The 13,471-nt window shown below is 44.0% G+C and overlaps 1 protein-coding gene across 2 annotated transcripts in view; it reads right to left on the reverse strand.

The window, feature by feature from the left end:
- The window catches only part of METTL22 (methyltransferase 22, Kin17 lysine), a 236,465-nt gene extending 223,434 nt beyond the window's left edge, over positions 1-13,031 (reverse strand). For both annotated transcript variants that reach the window (XM_044303615.1, XM_044303614.1), the window contains exon 1: positions 12,957-13,031. In XM_044303615.1, coding sequence (XP_044159550.1) covers positions 12,957-13,028 — 72 coding nt within the window. In that variant the 5' untranslated portion in view covers positions 13,029-13,031. The remainder of the gene's footprint in view (positions 1-12,956) is intronic.
- Positions 13,032-13,471: the final 440 nt, after the last annotated feature.

The raw sequence follows: 13,471 nt of genomic DNA on the forward strand, positions 1-13,471 counted from the left end.
TTACCCTCAAGATAAATTCCCTGTATGGTATTTTGGATCTGGCAGCAATCGGGCTAAACATTCTCCTGAAAGCTGAACCACCCACCTCACTTGCTTTAATGAACTCCAGAATGCATTGCATCCAGTCTGGACTAAAAAACACTGGGGCAGATTTACTAACCCTGTAGGTCAGCAACCTTCAGCACGCCAGCTGTTGTGAAACTACAACTCCCAGCTTGAACACTTACACGGCTGTTCTGATAGTTTCCATGGAAGTGAATGGGACATTCTGGGAGTTGTAGCTTCACAACAGCTGGCGTGCCGCAGGCTGAAGATATATATGGTGTGAGCTCTACCAGAGTTATAACAGAGGCTAAGGCTGGATGACAAATGTGGTGCAGAAATAGACACTTTGGGGGACATTTATTAACATGTTCAGGACCTAGGACGAGTATACTCGTCCTGGAGCACTGGTACTTAGCGCTCCAGGACGAATATACTCGTCCTGGCATTAAACTGTCACCATGTCTGCAGACATGGTTACAGCACTGAGTACCGGCTGTTACACACAGCCAGGCACCCAGGGTCAATGCCGAGGAGGGTCCTGGAACCCCCCTGTATCGGCGATTGCTGCAAACCGCAGGTCAATTCAGACCTGCGGTTTGCAGCGCTTTCAGAAACTTTCAAATGGCCAAGGTAAAAAAAAAATGTAACCCCCCCCTGCACCCCTGAATGATTTTATGTCTGCGGGGTGCAGGGGGGCGGGTTGTGGGCGGTGCGGCCGGCGGGATCACGATCCCCCGCCCACCTCCCCCTGAATTTTCATTGCTGGTCAGTGGTATACCAGAGTGTCAGCACTCATGCTCAGTTGTGGCAGACGGGGAAGGTTCCCATGGCAACAGGACACCTTCTCAGGCATCCTGCTGTCCATGGTGCTGAACAGATCTATGCTAAAAGGCATAGATCTGTTCAGACAGTGTAAGAAAAAACAGGACAATACACTATATGGTGTATTGTACTGTATTATACAGACATCAGACCCACTGGATCTTCAAGAACCAAGTGGCTCTGGGTCCAAAAAATGTAAAAAAAAAGTGAAAAAAGTAAAGATAATAAAAACACATTTATCACTGAATAAAAAAAATATAAAAAAAAATACACTACACATATTAGGTATCGCCGCGTCCGTAACAGCCTGATCTATAAAACGCTATGTTACTTTCCCCGCACGGTGAACGCCATAAAAATAAAAAAATAAAAACTATCAGGAAATTGAAATTTTGCCCACCTTACTTCCCAAAAAAGGTAATAAAAGTGATCAAAAGAATCGCATGTACGCCGAAATAGTACCAATCAAACCGTCACCTCATCCCGCAAAAAATGAGCCCCTACATGAGACAATGGCCCAAAAAATAAAAAAAACTATGGGGACACTATAACATGATTTTTTTTTGTTTCAAAAATTATATTATTGTGTAAAACTTACATAAATAAAAAAAGTATACATATTAGGTATCGCCGCGTCCATATCGACCGGCTCTATAAAAGTATCACATGACCTAACCCCTCAGGTGAACACCGTAAAAAAATAAAAACGGTGTAAAAAAAGCCATTTTTTTTCATCTTATGTCACAAAAAGTGTAATAGCAAATGATCAAAATGTCATATGCACCCCAAAATAGGGCCAATAAAACAGTCATCTCATCCCACAAAAATGAGACCCTACTTTAGATAATCGCCCAAAAACTGAAAAAACTATTGCTCTCAGACTATGGAGACACTAAAACATTTTTTTTGTTTCAAAAATGAAATCATTGTGTAAAACTTACATAAATAATTTTTTTTTATACATATTAGGTATCGCCGCGTCCGTGACAACCTGCTCTATAAAAATACCACATGATCTAACCTGTCAGATGACTGTTGTAAATAACAAAAAGAAAAACGGTGCCAAAAAAGCTATTTCTTGTTACCTTGCCTCACAAAAAGTGTAATATAGAGCAACCAAAAATCATATGTACCCTAAACTAGTACCAACAAAACTTCCACCCTATCCCGTAGTTTCTAAAATGGGGTCACTTTTTGGAGTTTCTACTCTAGGGGTGCTTCAAATGGGACATGGTGTCCAAAAAAACTGTCTAGCAAAATCTGCCTTCCAAAAACCGTATGGCATTCCTTTCCTTCTGCGCCCTGCCGTATGCCCGTACAGCAGTTTACGACCACATATGGGGTGTTTTTGTAAACTACAGAATCAGGGCCATAAATAATGAGTTTTGTTTGGCTGTTAACCCTTGCTTTGTAACTGGAAAAAAAATAGTAAAATGGAAAATTTGCCCAAAAATTGAAATTCTGAAATTTCATCTCTATTTGCCAATAACTCTTGTGGAACACCTAAAGGGTTAACAACATTTGTAAAATCAGTGTTGAATACCTTGAGGGGTGTAGTTTCTTAGATGGAGTCACTTTTATGCAGTTTCTACTCTAGTGGTGCATCAGGGGGGCTTCAAATGGGACATGGTGTCCAAAAAAAAAAACTGTCTAGCAAAATCTGCCTTCCAGAAACCGTATGGCATTCCTTTCCTTCTGCGCCCTGCCATGTGTCCGTACAGCAGTTTACGACCACATATGGGGTGTTTCTGTAAACTACAGAATCAGAGCCATAAATATTGAGTCTTGTTTGGCTGTTAACCCTTGTTTTGTAACTGGAAAAAAATTAATAAAATTGAAAATCTGCCAAAAAAGTGAAATTTTGAAATTGTATCTCTATTTTCCATTAATTCTTGTGGAACACCTAAAGGGTTAACAAAGTTAGTAAAATACCTTGAGGGGTGTAGTTTCTGGAATGGTGTCATTTTTGGGTGGTTTCTTTTATATAAGCTTCACAAAGTGACTTCAGACCTGAACTGGTCCCTAAAAATTGGGTTTTTGAAAAGTTCAGAACAATTTCAAGATTTGCTTCCAAACTTCTAAGCCTTGTAACATCCCCAAAATATAAAATATCATTCCCAAAATGATGCAAACATGAAGTAGACATATGAGGAATGTAAAGTAACAACTATGTTTGGAGGTATTACTATGTATTATAGAAGTAGAGAAATTGAAACTTGGAAATTTGCAATTTTTTACAAATTTATGGTAAATTTGGTATTTTTTTTTATAATTTTTTTTTCTTCATTTTACCAGTGTCATGAAGTACAATATGTGCCAAAAAACAATCTCAGAATGGCCTGGATAAGTCAAAGCGTTTTAAAGTTATCACCACATAAAGTGACACTGGTGAGATTTGCAAAAAATGGCCTGGTCCTTAAAGGGATTCTGTCACCTGCTTTTAGCATTTTAACCACTTCCCATCTGGGCCATTTGCCCCCTTCTTGACCAGGCCTAATTTTGCAAAACTGACATATCTCACTTTATGTGGTAATAACTTTGGAACGCCTTTATTTATCCAAGTCATTCAGAGATTGTTTTCTCGTGACACATTGTACTTCATGATAGTCATAAATTTGAGTCAAAATATTTCACCTTTATTTATGAAAAAATCCCAAATTTACCCCAAATTTGAAAAATTCGCAATTTTCTAAATTTCTATTTCTCTGCTTTTAAAACAGAAAGTGATACCTCATAAAATATTTATTACTTAACATTCCCCATATGTCTACTTTATGTTGGCATCATTTTAGAAATGTCATTTTATTTTTTTAGGACGTTAGAAGGCTTAGAAGTTTAGAAGCAATTCTTCAAATTGATAAGAAAATTGCCAAAACCCACTTTATAAGGACCAGTTCAGGTCTGAAGTCACTTGTTGGGGCCTACATAATGGATACCCCCATAAATGACCCCATTGTAGAAACTACACCCCTCAAGGTATTCAAAACCGATTTTACAAACTTTGTTAACCCTTCATGCGTTCCACAAGAATTAAAGGAAAATGGAGATCAAATTTTTAAATTTCACTTTTTTGGCAGATTTTCCATTTTAATCAATTTTTTTCTTTAACACATCGATGGTTAACAGCCAAACAAAACCCAGAGTCTGCGGTTTACAGAAACACCCCACATGTGGTCATAAACTGCTGTATGGGCACACGGCAGGGCGCAGAAGAAAAGGAACTCCACATGGTTTTTAGATGCCATATCCCATTTGAAGCCCCCTGATGCACCCTTACAGTAGAAACTCCCAAGAAGTGACCCCATTTTGGAAACTAGGGGATAAGGTGCCAGTTGTATTAGTACTATTTTTGGGTACATATGATTTTTTGATCATTCATTATAACACTTTATGGGGCAAGGTGACCAAAAAATTGGTTGTTTTAGCACAGTTTCTATTTATTTATTTTTACAGCGTTCACCTGAGGGGTTCAGTCAAGTGAGATTTTTATAGAGCAGATTGTTACGGACGTGGCGATACCTAATATGTATACTTTTTCTCATTTATTAAAGTTTTACACAATAATAGCATTTTTGAAACAAAAAAATAATGTTTTAATGTGTCCATGTTCTGAGAGCTATAGTTTTTTTTATTTTTTCAGAGATTTTCTTATGATGGGGCTCATTTTTTGCGGGAAGAGGTGACGGTTTTATTGGTACCATTTTGTGGGACATACGCATTTTTGATCACTTGGTGTTGCACCTTTTGTGATGCAAGGTGACAAAAATTGCTTGTTTTGACACAGTTTTTTTTTTTTTTTTACGGTGTTCATCTGAGGGGTTAGCTCATGTGATATTTTTATAGAGCTGGATTTTACGGATGCGGCAATACGTAACATGTATACTTTTTTTATTTGTTTCACTTTAACACAATAATAGCATTTTTGAAACCAAAAAAATGATGTTTTAGTGTCTCTATGTTCTAAGAGCTATAGTTTTTTTATTTTTTGAGAGATTTTCTTATGTAGGGGCTCATTTTTTGCGGGATGAGGTGACGGTTTTATTGGTACCATTTTGTGGGACATACGCGTTTTTGATCACTTGGTGTTGCACCTTTTGTGATGCAAGGTGACAAAAATTGCTTGTTTTGACAGTTTTTTTTTTTTTTTTTACGGTGTTCTTCTGAGGGGTTAGCTCATGTGATATTTTTATAGAGCTGGTTTTTACGGATGCGGCAATACCTAATATGTATACTTTTTTTATTTGTTTCACTTTAACCCTTTCAGGACCATGCCATATTTCACCTTGAAGGGGTTATCCAATTTCTCACCCCCACCCCACATGTGCTGAACCCCTCACCAGTTATATACTTATCCCGGCCCCCACACCGCCGCTTCTGCTGCTCCCTGCACAAGGATGAAAACATCTGGAGTCGGGAGGGTGGGGGAGCAGCCAATGGCAGGCGGGGACGTGGACGAGTCTCCCTAGTGTCACCCACAAAATACCCAATATGCCTACTTTCTTTTTTTTGTTTCCTTTTTACATAATAAAGCATTTTTGAGAAAAAATTATGTTTTTTTGTCTCCATTTTCTGAAAGCCTTTTTTTTTTCTGCCAATTGTTTTGTGTCAGGGCAGTTTTTTTTGCAGGAATAGTTGACATTTTTATTGGTACAATTTTTAGGTACATAAACTACATATGATTTTTTGATTATTCAGTATTACACTTTTTGGGGTAAGGTGACCAAAAAATGTTTGCTTTAGCGCAGTTTTTAACAATCGGGTCCCTGTCACTGCAGCACGCGAGTTTTCTGGCCGCAGACAGGAAGGAGGACGGGGCATATCTATAATGTATATTATGACGTGGGGAGGGGGCGGAACCGTTTGTCGGGCTGTGGGAGGTGTTTTGATTATCAGGAGGCTGTCTTGGGCACTGCAGGGGGGCGCCACTGGGCACCGGAGAGTGAAAAAAAACGCCCCTCTGGGCACCTTGGACCCTAATTAGCATAACATAAAAAGCGCTTTTATATCAAAACTACCAAACGAAAATAAGTAAAAAGAAGACTGCTGGAAATAAGGTACTTTAGTCAACATAGCGATGGTGCCAGCTTAAAGAGCAATTCCACTCTTAAAGGGATTCTGTCACCAGGTTTCACCCCCTCCAGATAAAAATATGGTTATGTTCAGGGAGCTTTAACCATTCCTAATGTGGTCTTATAAATGTAATCTGTAGGCTCATTTTGCTAAAAATACGCTATTACTAACCTGTCATTCATAAAAAATAAGGTGCCCAAGGGGATGTAAATGGCTCCAAGCTGCCGCCCGCACCCGCCGCCGTCAGTGCCCAGCGCTGCCTCATAATCTTCTGTGACGCCTCCCGCTCTCCCTCCCTCCCTCTCCCCTCCTCCTGCTGTAAGATTGCTGTGACACCTCCCCCCTCCTCCTGCTGTAAGATTGCTGTGACACCTCCCCCCTCCTCCTGCTGTAAGATTGCTGTGACGCCTCCCCCCTCCTCCTGCTGTAAGATTGCTGTGACGCCTCCCCCCTCCTCCTGCTGTAAGATTGCTGTGACGCCTCCCGCAGGAGAACGGGGCTTAGGGATCTATTCTCCGTTTTTTCTAGTTCCCAAGAAATCCGGAGACCTCCGGATGATTATCGATTTGAGATTTTTCAATCGATTTATAAAAGAAAGGTAAAGTTTTGCATGGAAACTATCAAGTCAGTCATCCACGTCCTCAACCCCGGGGACGTGATGGCTACCCTGGACCTCAAGGATGCCTATCTTCACATCCCCATCCATCCTGCCTCCCAGAGGTATCTTAGGATCGCGGTCCAGGTCTCGGGGGTCCTCAGGCACCTTCAGTTTGCTGCCTTACTCTTCGGGATTTCCTCTGCTTCGATCACCTTCACCAAGGTGGTGGTTTCGGTGGTGGAAGCTTGGAGGCTTCAAGGGCTGACTGTAAATCCTTATCTGGACGATTGGCTCTTAATAGCCTCCTCAGTTCCAGTTCTTTCCCGCCATCTTCATGTAGCGATCTCTTTTCTGCTCCGCCTAGGGTGGATCATCAACTGGGAGAAGTCGAATGTCAGCCCGTCGACTACAGTAACCTATCTAGGCTTCATAGTAGACTCAGTTGGGATGTCACTCCAGTTGACTCCAGAAAGAAAACTCGGATTCGGGACCTGGCAAGGTTACTATTTATTCCTCGTTGAGTCTCTATCAGGACTCTCGTGAAGATGTTGGGGCTCATGTCAGCGGCTGCGGATGCAGTCCCTTGGGCTTTGTGGCACCTCCGCACTTCAGTCGGAAGGTCCTTGCCAAGTGGTATGGCAGCCCCGCCGGGCTAAACTCCCTGTCTTGTCAAACTTGAACCTCCCTGAAATGGTGGCTCCATCTCCTAGAGGGAAAGTCTATAACCCGTATTGACTACGGATGCGTCCAAAGTAGGCTGGGGCGCTAACCTAGATGATTCCTCTGTCCAAGGTACTTGGTCTCCTCAGGAGCGGCTACTTTCTTCAAATCTCTGCGAGATTCGAGCCATCCAGCTAGCCCTCCTTCACTTTGCCCCCCGAATTTGGGGCAGGGCGGTGAGGTACAGTCAGACAACATGACTGCGGTCCTGTACATCAACAAGCAGGGAGGCACAAGATCTCTACCCCTCCTTTCAGAGATCGGGGCAATTCTTCAGTGGGCAGAGTTGAACCTTTCCCACCTGTCTGTCATCCACATCCGTGGTTCCTGCAACCTAATTGCGGATTGTCTGAGTCGAGGTCTGCTGACAATGGAATGGTCCCTGCATCCGGAGAATTTCAGGCAGATAAGCCTCAGGTGGGGGTTGCCAGAAGTAGACCTCATGGCAACAAGGTTCAATGCCAAGGTGGAGAGGTTCTGCTCCCTTTACAGGGAGGACAACCCCCTGGCGATAGATACTCTGTCGATACCTTGGAGGTTCAGGCTGGCTTACATCTTCCCTCCTTTTTCCATGATACCGAGGGTATTGATGAAAATCCATCAGGATCAGGCCTCGGTGATTGCCATCATACCGTTTTGGCCCAAGAGATCCTGGTTTACCCAGCTCTTTAACATGAGTCTGGGACATTATTGGAGGCTCCCCTCACGACAGACCCTGGTGTCATGGGACACTCATCTCTGTCCAGATCTGCACAGGTTTAACCTGACAGCCTGGAGGTTGACCAGTCCCTTCCCAGAATAGAAGGGCTTTCAGAGTCGGTCCTGAGAACGTTATCACATTCAAGAGCAGAATCTACTAAGAAAGCCTACTCCAGAATTATGAAGATTTTTTTGTCATGGTGTGCTTCTAAGCAGGTGGCGTCTGCAGATCCGCCCCTCTCTGCGATTCTTCAATTTCTACAGGACGGCCTAGACAGAGGCCTTGCTCCATCTACGCTGAGGGTCCAGATTTCTGCCATCTCGGCCTGTCTCAACAGACCCTATTCTCAGGACCCACTCGTCAAACGCTTCCTTAAAGGAGCCGAAAGGATGAAGCCTACAGTACTGGAGCCCATCCCTCAGTGGGACTTATCAGTCGTGCTCAGGGGTCTAGCATCTCCCCCCTTCGAGCCTTTGGAGGAGGTGGATTTCAAGTTCATAACTCTGAAGTTAGTTTTCCTACTGGCAGTATCTTCGGCCAAGAGAATCACAGAACTTCAAGCCTCCTCGGCCTTAGAACCCTATACTATTTTTCTTCAAGACCGGGTTCTCCTGAGATTCCTTCCATATTTCAGGCCTAAGGTTCCTTCATTTCACAACATCAATCAGGTGGTTTCTTTACCAGGTTTACTTTCTCCTTCTATCTCCTCCAGGGATCCTGTCAAGCATCCGTTGGATATCTCGAGATGCCTCCAGATCTATGTGGACAGATCCAATGAGTTCAGGATAGATGAGAATCTTGTTATCCTGTTTGCCGGTAAGTCTAAAGGCAGCAAGGCGTCGATTGGTCGCTGGATTAAGGAGGCCATCAGAGAATCATTTGTCTCCCAGGCTTTAGATCCTCCAGAGTTTGTGAAGGCCCATTCTACTAGGGCCATTTCCACTTCTTTCTCTGAAAGAAGCCTCCTTCCTCTGGAGATGATTTGTAAAGCTGCCTCCTGGAGCTCTGAATCCACTTTCATCTCCCACTACAGACTAGACGCCAGGGAAGCTGAGTTTTCGGCCTTTGGGCAGACTATTCTTAGCTCTGCCAGGCATGAAGGCCTTCCCTAGGGGTTCTTTTTGCTATCTCCCCATCTGTGCTGCTGGTAGGACGTAAGGGAATCATTAATTTCTAACGATAATTTGTTTTCCCTTAGTCCTAACAGCAGCACACAAATATCGTACCCTAGTAAGGTTATTCTTGCTATAGACACAATGGGCTGGGGGTGTCCCGTCCTTTTATTAATGGTTCTTGGGCTCATTAAAATTCCGCCAGTCCTACCAGTCCACGGGGGTAGTTAACCCCATCTGTGCTGCTGTTAGGACTAAGGAAAAACAAATAATCGTTAGAAATTAACGATTTCATTTTTGAAACAAAAAAAATCATGTTTTAGGGTCTCCATAGTCTGAGAGCCATAGTTTTTTCAGTTTTTGGGCGATTATCTTAGGTAGGGTCTAATTTTTTTGCGGGATGAGATGAGAGTTTGATTAGAACTATTTTGGGGTGCATATGACTTTTTGATCGCTTGCTATTACACTTTTTGTGATTAAGATGACAAAAATTGAATTTTTTACACCGTTTTTTTTGTTCGTTTTTTTATTACGGTGTTCACCTGAGGGGTTAGGTCATGTGATATTTTTATAGAGCCGGTCGATACAGACGCGGTGATACCTAATATGTATACTTTTTTTTATTTATGTAAGTTTTACACAATGATTTCATTTTTGAAACAAAAAAATCATGTTTTAGTGTCTCCATAGTTTTTTTATTTTTTGGGCAATTTTTTGGGCAATTGTCTCAGGTAGGGGCTCATTTTTTGCAGGATGAGGTGACGGTTAGATTGGTACTATTTTGGTGGGCGTGCACCTTTTTGATCGCTTGCTGTTGTACTTTTTGTTATGTAAGGTGACAAAAAAATTGTTTATTTAGCACAGTTTTTATTTTTTACGGTGTTTATCTGAGGGGTTAGGTCATGTGATATGTTTATAGAGCTGGTCGAAGCGGACGCGACAATACCTAATATGTCTATGTCTTTTCCCTATTTTTTACAATTTTTTTTTAACGTATTTTTTAAAAAAGGACGCTTTTTTTTTTACTTGAAACTTTTAATTTTTTTTGTAAAACTTTAATTTTATTAACTTTTTTTTTTCACTTTATTATTTGTCCCACTCTGGGACTTTAACGTTACAGGGTCTGATCCCTGTTTCAATGCAGCACGATACATCTGTATTGTGCTGTATTGAACTGTTAGCGTCTTACGCTGTAAGACGCTAACAGTTGCCTAGGAGACCCAACCTGGGGGCTGGGTCTCTTAAGCCTCCGTAAATGCCAGGTCCCAAGCCTTGGAATGGCCTGGGGCTGCCATGGCAACCATCGAGTCCCCGCCACAGCAGCGCAGGGACCGATGGATGAGGTGAGGGAGCGCAAACCTCCCATATGCCGCGATCAGCACTGACCGCGGCATATGAGGGGTTAATCCACCAACATCGGTATCATCACCGATACTGGTGGATACAGCAGGGATCCGGCTGTCAGTAACAGCTGGATTTCTGCCGCTGATCGCTGCACCGCACGTGGGGGGGGGGGGGGGGGGGACATCAGGATGAGAATACTCGTCCTCTAGCGCTAAATGCCGGCGATTTAGGACGAGCATTCTCGTCCTGGGTTGTTAAGCTGTTAATGCTGACAGTCTGCAGTTACAGCTCATCTTGTTCGTTTCATTTCAAATCCATTGTGGTGGTGTATAGAGCCAAAATGTTACAATTCAGTTGATGTCCCAATATTTATGGACCTGACTGTATATTGTTCTGCACTGTGGTATTTTGCTGTTCTTGGGCGGTATATTGTGCTGCAATATGGTAGTTTGCTGTGCTGGGCAGTATATTGTATTGCACCATGGTATTTTGCTGTGCTGGGGTGGTATATTGTCCTGTACTGTGGTATTTTGCTGTGCTGGGGCGGTGTATTGTGCTGCACTGGGGTATTTTGCTCTGCTGGGGCAGTATATTGTGCTGTACTGTGTATTTTGCTGTGCTTGGGCAGTATAATGTGCTGCACCGTGTTATTTTGCTCTGCGGGGGCGGTATTATGTGCTGCACTGCTGTATTTTGCTGTGCTAGGAGGTATATTGTGCTGCATTGTGATATTTCGCTGTGCTGGGGCGGTATATTGTGCTGTACTGTGGTATTTTGCTCTGCTGGGGCGGTATATTGTGCTGCAATGTGATATTTTGCTTTGCTAGGTGGTATTATGTGCTGCACTGCTGTATTTTGCTGTGCTAGGAGGTATATCGTGCTGCACTGTGGTATTTTGCTCTGCTGGGGCAGTATATTGTACTGCAATGTGGTATTTTGCTCTGCTGGGGCGGAATATTGTGCTGCAATGTGATATTTTGCTGTTCTAGGCGGTATAATATACTGCACCATGGTATTTTGCTGTGCTGGGCAGTATATTGTATTGCACCATGGTATTTTGCTCTGCTGGGGCGGTATATTGTACTGTGGTATTTTGCTCTGCTGGGGCGGTATATTGTGCTGCAATGTGATATTTTGCTGCGCTAGGCGGCATAATATACTGCAACATGGTATTTTGCTGTGCTGGGGTGGTATATTGTCCTGTACTGTGGTATTTTGCTGTGCTGGGGCGGTGTACTGTGCTGCACTGGGGTATTTTGCTCTGCTGGGGCGGTGTATTGCGCTGCACTGGGGTATTTTGCTCTGCTGGGGCAGTATATTGTACTGCAATGTGGTATTTTGCTCTGCTGGGGCGGAATATTGTTCTGCAATGTGATATTTTGCTGTTCTAGGCAGTATAATATACTGCACCATGGTATTTTGCTGTGCTGGGCAGTATATTGTATTGCACCATGGTATTTTGCTGTGCTGGGGTGGTATATTGTCCTATACTGTGGTATTTTGCTGTGCTGGGGCGGTGTATTGTGCTGCACTGGGGTATTTTGCTCTGCTGGGGCAGTGTATTGCGCTGCACTGTGATATTTTGCTGTGCTAGGCGGTATAATATACTACACCATGGTATTTTGCTGTGCTGGGGCGGTGTATTGTGCTGCACTGGGGTATTTTGCTCTGCTGGGGCAGTGTATTGCACTGCACTGTGATATTTTGCTGTGCTAGGCGGTATAATATACTACACCATGGTATTTTGCTGTGCTGGGGTGGTGTATTGTGCTGCACAGGGGTATTTTGCTGTGCTGGGGCGGTGTATTGTGCTGCACAGGGGTATTTTGCTGTGCTGGGGTGGTATATTGTGCTGTACTGTGGTATTTTGCTCTGCTGGGGCGGTGTATTGTGCTGCAATGTGATATTTTGCTGTGCTGGGCGGTATAATATACTGCACCATGGTATTTTGCTGTGCTGGGGCAGTGTATTGTGCTGCACAGGGGTATTTTGCTGGGGTGGTGTATTGTGCTGTACTGTGGTATTTTGCTCTGCTGGGCGGTATAATATACTGCAACATGGTATTTTGCTGGGGTGGTATATTGTCCTGTACTGTGGTATTTTGCTCTGCTGGGGCGGTGTATTGTGCTGCAATGTGATATTTTGCTGTGCTAGGCGGTATAATATACTGCACCATGGTATTTTGCTGTGCTGGGGCGGTGTATTGTGCTGCACTGTGCAGTGCCAGTAATATGGCATTGAAGGCCCCGCCTACAGCATACAGCACAGGGCCACTTCTAGTTTTTTCCAGCCCGCCCCTGGATGCGTCACGTGCATAACGCCAAAAGCAAACGTGTCACCCAGGTGTTTACCACAGGGCTATACTATCTGCTACAGGACATACTGACGTCCGCTGTGTACAGACCAGCAGTACGGTACTAGCACAGGCGGCACTGGCATGCCTCTGTCACTGTACGTGGCACTAATGGAGCTGCAGAAGCTGAGCTCCTGCCTGCCGTGAACACACAGCGGCAGCAAGGAAGAGGTTAATGCTGGCTGCACTCACCCGAAGCTCCGGCCTCCGGGAACACAGCCCCGGCACACACTGTGCGGACCGGGCGCGCTGCGATGACGTCATCGTGTCGCGCTGCAGAGGGAGCGCCGCGTACAGACCCGTACATGGAAGCGGCTATGTATAGTTCTGGGAGGATAGTAATCTGAGGCCCTACCTGTGCCGGTATCTCACTGTATGAGAGGCCGAAAGCGGGATTGTCAACATTGTAATGACTTCCCTATGGGTTTCTGCCCAGGTGTGCCAGGAGGTCCGCATGTAAAGCCTGAACGTTAAAAGGGGTTTCCGAGATTTGTAAGGGGTATTCCCATCATAGACAATGGGGGCATATCGCTAGCATATGCCCTCATTGCCTGATAGGTGCGGGTCCCACCGCTGCGACCGCCACCTATATTGAGAACGGAGCGGGGAGCGCTGTGGCAGGAGGACCCCAGATTTCCCAGGGTCTGCCCACCACCAAACGCTAATCCCTGCCTCTCCCATAGAAGTGAATGGGAGCGTACCGCGCA

This window comes from Bufo gargarizans, chromosome 8, assembly GCF_014858855.1.
Source record: "Bufo gargarizans isolate SCDJY-AF-19 chromosome 8, ASM1485885v1, whole genome shotgun sequence".
NCBI classification, from domain to species: Eukaryota; Metazoa; Chordata; class Amphibia; order Anura; family Bufonidae; genus Bufo; species Bufo gargarizans.